Source organism: Otolemur garnettii, unplaced genomic scaffold (assembly GCF_000181295.1).
Source record: "Otolemur garnettii isolate 467f Iridium unplaced genomic scaffold, OtoGar3 scaffold00205, whole genome shotgun sequence".
Lineage (NCBI taxonomy): Eukaryota > Metazoa > Chordata > Mammalia > Primates > Galagidae > Otolemur > Otolemur garnettii.
In genome coordinates, this window is record NW_003852600.1 from 1,786,352 (window position 1) to 1,796,830 (window position 10,479).

A 10,479-nucleotide genomic window follows, 5' to 3' on the forward strand; every position below is an offset into this window, starting at 1 on the left:
GTGCTCCTGCCCCTCACACCTGCCTGGGGCCGTGCTCCCACCCCTCACACCTGCCCCTCACACCTGGGTGAGCCTGTGCTCCTGCCCCTCACACCTGCCCCTCACACCTGCGTGGGGCAGTGCCCCTGCCCCTCACACCTGGGTGAGCCTGTGCTCCTGCCCCTCACACCTGCCTGGGGCCGTGCTCCTGCCCCTCACACCTGCCTGGGGCCGTGCTCCTGCCCCTTTCTGTTACATCTGCTTGAGTGGCAGTGACTGGAGAAGCCTCCTTCCCTAACTAGAGTGGGTCCATTTGCCCAGACTCTGAATCTAAATTCATCCCCTGTGGCCACTCCAAGCCATTTTTGAAAAAAATTAGCTCTGGACATTTAGTTACACTGCTAGTGAAATAAAATTTTTTTTAAAAAACTTGATGATCTCGCCTTCCTTTGGCTTAGCATAACTTTCCTTTATTCCTTAAAATCACTTTATGCTTGTCAAATTTCTTATCTGAATTGGCCAAGAACCACACTTGAACTTGTCTTTTGTGTATTTCCCTATTTTTTAATAAATGAACAGCAGTAGTTAACTCTTTTCTTCTTTGTATGTTTGTGCTAACCTGGGAACTTAAGTGAAGGGTGAGTACTGTATGGAGTGACTTTTTTGCATTTGGTAATTACTAAAAATGCAAAAAAACACTCAGTAAGATTCCACCTCTGGTGTTCAGAACATTTAAAACTGTTCTCTCCCCATTTACACATCTTTGGGGTTTTTTTCATTGTGTTTATTTTTGTCTCACAAGGTGGCTGCAGAAATAGTTTCCCTTTCCTTTGGCCTTCTTGGGGAAAGGACTGATACGCTCTCTGAGCTGTCTGTGATATATTCCTCTCGGGTTTTACAAGTCAAAAGATTTTCCATTTGTTTAGTAAATAAAAGATTTCCCCCAGGGCCTAAAGACAATTTTACAAAGAAAATTATTGCTTGCTTTGTTTTCCAGTAGCAGTATAAAACTGTTCTAACCTCTAAGTCTGTATATAAAATGAAGTATTTGCAAATGTCTGCTGTGAAGAATACACACACTTTTTATATTTATTGCCTTGTGTCCACGGACACCACTTTTGAAGTCGTACGTAATACTTTGTGGTGTCCTTTGTATATTGTCTGTTTTTATGATTCCACAGGACAAAAGACAGAAATGTATTCATTTTACATGTGGGTTAACTAAGTGTCAAGAGCCCAGGAAACCCAAGATAAGTCTTTTGTAATTAAAATTATTTGGAAGATGTAGATAGCTTTTTTACATCTGCTTTTGAGGGGTTTGGGTATCTTTTTTTTTTTTTTAACAATCATTTAAACTCAAAACCATGTAGGGATTATTGTTGTAAATCAAATAAGAAATAACCGATTTCCTCTTTTAACAGCTTCCTATTAAGATCTCAGAAGGGAACGTTGGCACTTGCTGTGTTCATAGTAAAAAGCCATGACTTTGTTGTATTTTACAGAATTTAGGGCAGATTACTAAATTTTCTTCTAAAACTATCTTAGTGCCTTGTTTTTGCCAACACAGTTCACTGTGAACTAAACTTCTCTAGATGAAATTATTAAGTATTGGTCTTTATGAGCGTCATTGTCTATATATAAGATTGCAGCACTTTTTCCCGTAAAGGACAATGACTAGCAGTGGGGTGGAAGGTCCAGACAGGAGCACCGAAGGAGAAGCAGTGTGTGTCACATCAGGGGGACCAAGTGTGGCCCGTCTCATCTGCGCCTTCCATGGGGCGGCTGGAATGTGGCTGAGCGCAGCTCTGGGCAGCAGCACACCCAGACCGGCCTTAAACACCCCCCACTAGAGTGTGGTACTTGGGCGAGTGATTAACCTCTCTGTGCCTGGGAGCCTTCAGATTCTAATCAGTGGCCATGAGGCTTTTAAAAGCCATGACCTCTTTTTCTCACCGTTTTTATTAAATCATAGCAAAAGTCGAATCTGCTTCATGGGAATAGAGGTCACACATCCCGACGGTTCAGTTTTGCATAAAATATTTTTTTAAGATTTCTGATTAGTTTATTGATTATAATGAACAGGTTAACATATTGTCAGTTAAAAATTAAATTAATGCCGAATCTGTCAGGTCCTGTGAAAAGTGCTAGGGACATGAAACAGTGGGATGAGTTCCTTCCCTTCAAAGAACTTAACAAGACAGGTAACTAACAGATTGTTAAGATGCAGTGTAGTGAGTGGCTGTGTCCCTACAGAGACAGCAGAGGGCTCATTTGTTTACTTAAATCGTGGGATAACAAATGTCAGTAACAGCCTTCACCTGGGATCATGGCAAACTGAGTCTTTTGCCAATTATGATTTTTCACACTTAGCTTTGGGTATGATAGGCTTTAATAGCAGCTAGAACAGTTCTGTCCTTTTTACTCATATTCTTTTCCTGGGGTAGAAGGTACGTTACAAATCTTTACCTATTAGTTTGGAAATGCATTTCAGAAACTCTTGCTTATTCTCAATTCTTTTTCTGTGTCAGTTTTTCTCATTGTGTCGGTACCACTAAGAACTGGTTCACGTGAACTGCTCGAAAGAGAAATAAATTAAATTAAATGAATTTTTTCCTAGAAAGTGACCGTGTCAGATGGCGTCCACATTTTCTTTGCAGAGCTTTGGTTCTGAAAATTTTATTTTATTTTTAAAATAAATTTTTGTTTTTATTTATTTTATTGGTTCTGAAATGTTTTTATCCGGTAAAATATATAAAGAAATTTTATTTATATTTAATGCCTTTTCTTTTATATATATATGTAAAGGGGAAATTGTGGGAGTGGAAAAATCAGCCAAGGACTCACTAGGGAATTTTCAACCTTATGCTGTAGTAGATTTTTGAATTTTTAAGTCACTTACTGTAGATCTATAGAATACCATGAATCCATTTATTTCAGTAAACCCTTGACCTGAAGAATATAGATAAGGATATATCCTTTTCCTCACAGGATATGTTCCTCTTAAGATAACATTTAGCCAAACCACACATAACCAGTTTCTTACGCTTCTGAGTCTGTCTCCCATACGCAGCAGAAATCTCTGTGTGCTGGTTCTTTATGTTATTTATATAAAGTAAATAAAAACAATGATAATTTTAAATAGGAAATGGCAGGCATGTATTTTGCAAATGATGTTAAATTTTAAAAATATTAATCTAGCATATAATATGCTAAGCATTCTATGTCTCATAAGTCAAGAATTCACAATTCTGTATAAAACTCCACTTACCAAACTTCTGCTGACTCTGTCATGCTCCCGCCAGGTGTGGTGGCCTCTCTGCAGAAGGGGAGGACCCCTCTCTGCTGCTCCATGAGACCCTGGGTCGTGGGTGCTTTCTGACATGGGATTTTGTCTTCATTTTGGTTTGCTGTTCATTTCCCACCAACTCAGGTTAATAAAAAGTGAACTGTTCAGGTAGTTGTCTAGGAAGCTCTTTTCCAGAAATTATGTAAAATAGTTTGTCCATTGCTTTAAAAGCCTGTTACTTAAAAACAAGCCAATGCTTGATGAGAGGATTTCAAACAGACGTGTCATCTACATTCAGTTTTAATTTTTTCATGTTGTCTTTTAGATCTGGTGCTCCCTCTCCATTAAGTAAGGTAAGCTCCGTTTTTGGTTTCTACCATTTTTCCACCCTGTACAGTTCAGTGACATTTGTATGTTCACACTGGTGTACAACCTTCACCACTGTTCATTTCCAGAACTTTTAATTTCCCGGAATGGAAACTCTGTACTCCCTGCTCCTCCTTCCTCAGCCTCTGGCATCCACCTGTCGACTTTCTGTCCCCGAGGATCGGATCATTCTGGGGATCTCACACAAGTAGACTCGTGCAGAATCTGTCCCTTTTTGACTGTCTTTTTTCACACACCTTCGAGGTTCAGCCCTAGCATAGCACGTGCCAGAATTTCCTTGTTAAGCCTGGGTGATGCTCCGTCCTGTGGATGGTTCAGTTCACCACCACCCCCCACCCCCCGGCAGTGGACACTCAGCGTTGCTTCTGCGTCTGGGTATCCTGAACAACGCTGCTGTGAATGTGGGTGTCTAAGCATCTGTTTGAGTTCCCAACTTCAGGATACACCCCAAAATAGAACTGGTGGATCATGTGGTAATTCTAGCTCAAATTTTTTATGGAAAGATTAATGATTTTATACATTTCCCTTTACATCAGTTTCTCAGTCTGCTGTGGTCCAGTGACTAAATATTTTTAAAGGGAGATTTTTTTCCATGTATCTATATTACCTGTACAACTAAAGGCAAATATAGATTAGTTACAAAACATTGTCAGATATTCCGAATCAGCCCTGTGAGGCAGGTCAGGTATGTGACATTGTGTGGTTTCAGTGACAGAGAAATCATTTGTAATTAGGTGTCTTTCCACGTGTGTCCCTGATCATCTCAGCAACTCCTCACCTCCCATCTCTCTTCAGCATGCTGAATGTCACGGGCTCTGGGTTATTAGTGGCAGGAATATTTACTTCTGTATGTCTGCAGTTCACATTTGCCATTGCACTTTTCAGAGAAAAGTTTTATATACAAATATGCACTTTCCTTTCCATTATGTAATGGCTGTCATTACAGACATTCAGGGGTGTCCCTGCCACACTGGTGATTCCCAGACACTCAGTAGCACATGAGGGCCTGGGCGGCTGCTGGAGTTTCCCTCAAAGACCCCCAAACAATCAGCCAAATGAAACAAACAGGCCAAAAGCTCCCTGGCCCTGTGACACAAAGCCAGGTTTAAAGCCATTGTATCTGTGTGAAAGTCCCAGGATATCACTGCTGAGTAGAGGGTGACAAAACGGTGGCATCCTTTGTAAAGTTGGCTAAAGGCTAATTTTGCTAAATTCAGTTTTATCAACTTTTTCTTTTTGTAGGAACAAGATTGCCTGGGTTCTGTCTTCTTGGTTCACATTGCCTCATAGCTGGTCACAGGGCATTTTCTATGGGAGTTTTTTACGTCTTAATTTTTGCATTTATGTTGGTAGTATTTATTGCTGCCATTAAATTCTCCATGTTTCGTAAACATCTCTTCTTCTAAGATTACTTATATGTATAGGTTTTTAAAAAGTTTCTTTTTTATTATTGCTGGGGTTTTTTTTGAGACAGAGTCTCAGTTTGTTGCCCTCAGTAGAGTGCCGTGATGTCATAGCTCACAGCAACATTGCTGTGAGGATTTTTTTTAAGATGGGGGTCTCCAAAACGCCTGGCTATTTATAGAGACAGGGTCTCGCTCTTGCTCAGGCTGGTCTTGAACCCACGAGCTCAGGCGATCGGCCTGCCTTGGCCTCCCAGGGTGCTGGGATTACAGACGTGAGCCACTGCACCCAGCAAGTCTCTTGTTTTTAAAAAACTTGTCATCGTTCACAATGGATGACACATAATTAACTTTAGGCCTTTTCATTTCATTGATGATCTTTGTCCTCCATTTGAAGATTTGACCTTTTGTTGCAGAGAGAGGTTTGAGCTGATGTTTTCTGAGCAAGTGTCCACAGGCCTCACACGTGTGTCTGTCCTGAAGTGCGGGCCGCCTGGCACTTGGACATCTGTTGAATTTTGGCCTATTAATTAGTTGTATTCTTGGACAAATAAGTATTTTTTAAGTCTGGAAATGCCTATACATTTCTTATTTCCTCAAGTCCTTTTTCTTAAATCATTCTTTTTGAAACTTCCTTTTGAGTGTGGTGTGTTTGGAGTCAGACGTGGCAGTGTCTGGCAGCCCTTGCTTGGTCTCAGTCTTTGTATATTTTTCTTGATGTTGTGTCTCATTTCCGCTGACACAACTAAGTCCCAGTTGACTTAGTTGGGGCTTTGACATGCCCCATTGATCCTGTGAATATATAGAGAGTTAACATATCAGACAGAACAAATTAGGAGAGTTTAAACAGATTTTTATTTTTTACATATTAGTTAACTACTAACTCCTCTTTAAAAAAAAAAACAGTCTACAGAAATAAATGTTAGGTTGTATTCCACTTTTTCTGCTTTATCTATGTCATATGAGTGGTAGATTATAGCCACCATATCCTCAAGTTGTCAGGGACCTGTAAGTCACCCTCTGCCAAGTAGCAACTATTTTGTAAGTTAAATTTCTTTCTGGATTTTAAAGTCATCTTGAGAAGACTCCACACGAAGTCTGTTTAGGATGAGAAGGAAGAAGAATGACCTTGGTAGTATAGCGTTTATAATTTTTAATTTTTGGCAGCTAGTAAGATCTTTCCCAATTATTTTATTTTATTTTATTTATTTATTTATTTATTTTTGGTCAGGGCTGGGTTTGAAGCCGCCACCTCTGGCATATGAGGCCAGCACCCTATGCCTTTGAGCCACAGGCGCCACCCTCCCAGTATTTTTATATTCAAAAAATACATTTAGCCTTGTAAATGCAAGTCATTGCAATGTTAGACCAGACATTTTATCATAATTTCATGTAAATTACATTTAATTTTTAAAAGTTTAAGTCATGTTTTGTTTGATATTATTTATTACAATTCTTGATTTCAAATTTTCTTGAGTTTTCTCCTCCCATGAAGAATTATTAAAAAAAAAAAAGAGCTGCTGGGCACATCAGGGGTCTGCAGAGCAGAAGTCCGGGCCGTGTCCTGCAGACTCACACTTGACCAGAGTGTGCTGTGCATCTTCACTTTCAGTCTTCTCCAGCGACAACTGTCACGTCGCCTAACTCTACACCAGCTAAAACTATCGACACGTCCCCACCGGTCGATCTCTTTGCAACTGCTTCTGCGGCCACCCCAGTCAGGTCAGTTAACGAGTATGCAGAGAACTGTTTGCTAATGTTTTGATTAGGTTTTCATTTCATTTTGCCGTGCTGTTCCCCACTGATTTCACCAGATGAAATCTAATCCTAGTAACGTGCGATAGTTTGGTCATTTTTGCTGCACAGAGTTATTTTCTCCTACACCTGCGCAGTTCCTCGGGCCTGTATCTCTTAAGTAGGAAGCCCCAAGCCGTGGAAATCACCGTGTTGCTCCCACATGTGGGAGAGGAAGTGGAAGAAAGATGCACACGCTCCAGGCTCTTCTGAAATTGGCTGGTGTGGAAAATGGTTTCTAAAATTAATTTCTTCTTGCGGGAAATTAAAAAGATGTCTTCAAGTGCTTTAAAAAAAGGAAACAGCAGACTTGATGTTGTAGCTGGCCAGTTAGCTGGTGCATGTAATGAAGGGGTCCCTGGTCAGCACCTGCAGGTGGGGACAGCAGTGAGGAAGGTGAGGATGGCCGTGCGTCTGCGACATGGCAGGGCTCCCATCTCACAGGGCTCCAAAAATGACATTAGGTCAATTCTTTGGTTCTTTCGCCTTGAAAGGATTCTCGTGTCATGTTGAGGCATCTGATTATGAATGCCCTGTATTTGGAGACGTGGATTTTGGCCTGAGAATAAGTCCAAGGGTTCTGCCCCAGGTAACCATGTGCTTTGCCCTCGGCTCGCCTGGTCAGCAAGCTTGAGAAAACCAAGCCCTCTCTGCTGCTGCACTAAGAGGAACTGCCTCTCATAAAGGCCGTGACTAAGACCTTCATAGGAGGCATGTTTCCTTTCCTGTTGCTCAGTCCAGCTGTATTTATGAAATGCATATCAAAACTAGGCAATGCTTTCAGATGCTCTGAAACTTTAAAAAAAAAAAAGAATTCTTTTCTTAAAAGAATATTACTTAGAAACTTAATATGAAAAAAGATAAAGATGGAACTGGTGTTCAAGAAGGCAGCTGAGGCCAGGTGTGTTGGCTTACACTTTGGGAGGCCACAGTGGGAGGATACCTTAAAGCCAGGAGTTTGAGACCAGCCTGGGCAACATAGCAAGACCCCATCTCTATAAAAATTCGTCAAGTGTGGAAGCTCAAATCTAGAATCCCAGCTGTACCAGAGGCTGAATGAAAAAGAAAACAGATCAGGGTCCCGGGACCCTGTTGGCTTGGTAACCTGTTGAGGCCAGTGCGCCTTGACTCTGAATCTTCATCTGAATCATCCAGGGATCTTGTTAAAATGAAGATTCTGAGGCAGTAAATATAGGGTAAGCCTGAGACTTCACATTTATAAACACATCCCTGGAGGCTGCTGGTTTGGGACCCGCACTTTGGAGAGCAAGGCTCCTCCTCGTAACTTCTGCAGGTTGAGAAGTACAACCCCAACTAAGAGTAAAAATGAAGTCACTTTAGGTGAATCTCCTCCAAGACAAACTTGATAAATCGTAGCCTAATTGAAGAAAAAGGTAAATTAGTGATCACTTATTTACTTTAGTACTATTTGGTTTAGAAATAAATTCTCAATGCATGAATTTTTGTTATACAAAAGATTTTAGGAACTCAAGAAAAGATAACTTTAAGGTCATGATTTTTATTGCCCCGTAGGATGCTTCTCTTGGATCAAACCCAGCCCCTGTCTGTTTTTGTAAAGAAAGTTTCTCTGGAACAAAGACGTGTGGATTTCTTTCTGTCTTGTCTCCGTCTGATTCTGTGCTCCAGCACAGACTGGAATAGTTCTGAAAATCGCCTGGCCCTTTCTGAAAGTAGTCGGCCCTGCTATACTCCCTAAAATAGTCTTTTACTGAATTCACAGTATTCAAAATCTTTTGCTGTTTTCTTCATGAGCCTTTAGTTTAAAACACCATTATATTGTAAAACTTCAAAATCTAATTTTAAAGTTCTGTTTTCCTTTCAGCACTTCTAAACCATCCACTGATCTCCTGGACCTCCAGCCGGACTTCTCTTCTGGGGGGGCAGCCGCCGCGGCACCTGCACCACCACCTTCTGGGGGGGCCACCGCGTGGGGAGGTGAGTGCCGTGGGCAGCTGCGTCATTTCCCAGTGCATTCTATCCAGTTGTTTTGGGGGGCTGTAATCTTTATATTTACCTTCTGATTATCCATAGTGGAGTCAGAAATGTGGAGGGAGAATGATAAGAATGGCGCCTAGCCACCAAAATACACACACGTGAGTTACTATGAAAGTTTCGAGACAGGGTTATGGTCCGTTAATTCACTTCCAGGCACAGCCGACAGTGTCCCTCCTGACTCCCCTGTGTACCTTTCAGCTCACTTGGCTCATCGGTGTTGCTGGGAGGGCTTCGTTGGTTTCCGTTCAGATGGATTTTCCATGTCTTGATTTTTGTGTGACTTAGAACTTTCCTAATGACCCTAATACTGAGATAGAGACAAAGGGTCCATGCAGTTAAAATGTTCAGATAGCCATATTTTATTTTTAAAGTTGGCACAAAGGCAGTGTTTTTCTTGGCTGTTCTAAAACTCTAATTATTTTAGTCATTATTCTCCAGAGACTCAGGCCTCAGAGGACTGAGTGTTCCCGTCAGTATCTGAGGCTCCTCGGAGGCAACCTTTCTGATGCGTTTTGTCAGGTATAGCCTCCTGCCTGGGTTCGTTTGGGCCTGAACTGGTTTATTCACATTGGTTTCATGCAAGAGGACTCTTACAGATTCTTGTTTGTGTCAGAAAAAGCCCACGCTAACGCCTTTGACTGAGAGAAATCACACGTAAACACTTGATTCCCACTGATCTCAGAACAAAACTCTTATAAATATTTGATTTAAAACATTTAATACTGATAGAAAAATTAAGGTAATTGCTGCATAATTCTCAAAGCTGCACAGAGTTGGGACTTTTTTATAATTTCAGAATATTACTGGGGTACACGTGTTTTGGTTACACAATGTGATGTCGTGCACTTTAAGTCAGATTTGTAAGTGTGCCCTTCACCCAGGAAGTGTGCACTGGACCAGGTAGGTGTGAACTTGCCCCCCACCTTGATTCCCCACTGGGCTTTGCTGCCCTGTGAGCACAGAGATGTTGATCCCCTAGTTTCACATTAGTGCTGAACACGTGTGGTGGTTTTCCATTCTTGTGATACTTCACTTAGGAGCATGGTGTCCAGTTCCGTCCAGGTTGTTACCAAAGATACCAGGTCTCCACTTTGTTGTGGCTCAGCAGTATTCCATGGTGAGCGTATACCACGTTTTATTAATCCATTCCTGTATTGATGGGCACTTGGCTTGTTTCCATGTCTTTGAGATTGTAAACTGTGCTGCTAAACATTTGAATTCAAGTGCCTTTTTCATAAAATATTTTTCCCTCTGGGTGGATTCCTCGCTGTGGGATTGCTGGGTCCAGTGGCAGGTCTGCTTCTGGTCCTTGGAGGTTTCTCCACACTGCTTCCCGTGGAGCTTGCACTGGTTTGCTGTCCCACCAATAGTGTTGAAGTGTCCCTTTCTCTCCACATCCACACCAGTCCTGGTGTTTGGGGGACTTGGGGAAGAGCCGTTCTTGCTGGAGGGAGGTGGCTTCTCACTGTGGTTTTCATCTGCATTTCCCTGATGATTAACAATGTTGAGCATCTTTTCATGTGTTTCTTGGCCGTTAGACTATCTTCCTGTGAAAAGTTTCTGTTTGTGTTTGATTTTCTCCTGTTCCTTTCCTTTTTTTTTTTTTTTTTTTTT

At 41.5% G+C, this 10,479-nt stretch overlaps 1 protein-coding gene across 4 annotated transcripts in view; it reads left to right on the plus strand.

The window, feature by feature from the left end:
* SNAP91 (synaptosome associated protein 91) overlaps positions 1-10,479 on the plus strand; it is a 149,425-nt gene that overhangs the window by 82,153 nt on the left and 56,793 nt on the right. For 2 of the 4 annotated variants that reach the window (XM_012812398.2, XM_003801298.1), the window contains exons 10-13: positions 612-617; positions 3,591-3,618; positions 6,668-6,777; positions 8,693-8,805. In XM_012812398.2, the coding sequence (XP_012667852.1) occupies positions 612-617; positions 3,591-3,618; positions 6,668-6,777; positions 8,693-8,805 (257 nt within the window). The remainder of the gene's footprint in view (positions 1-611; positions 618-3,590; positions 3,619-6,667; positions 6,778-8,692; positions 8,806-10,479) is intronic. The other 2 variants (XM_003801299.1, XM_012812399.1) reach the window with 1 other exon arrangement.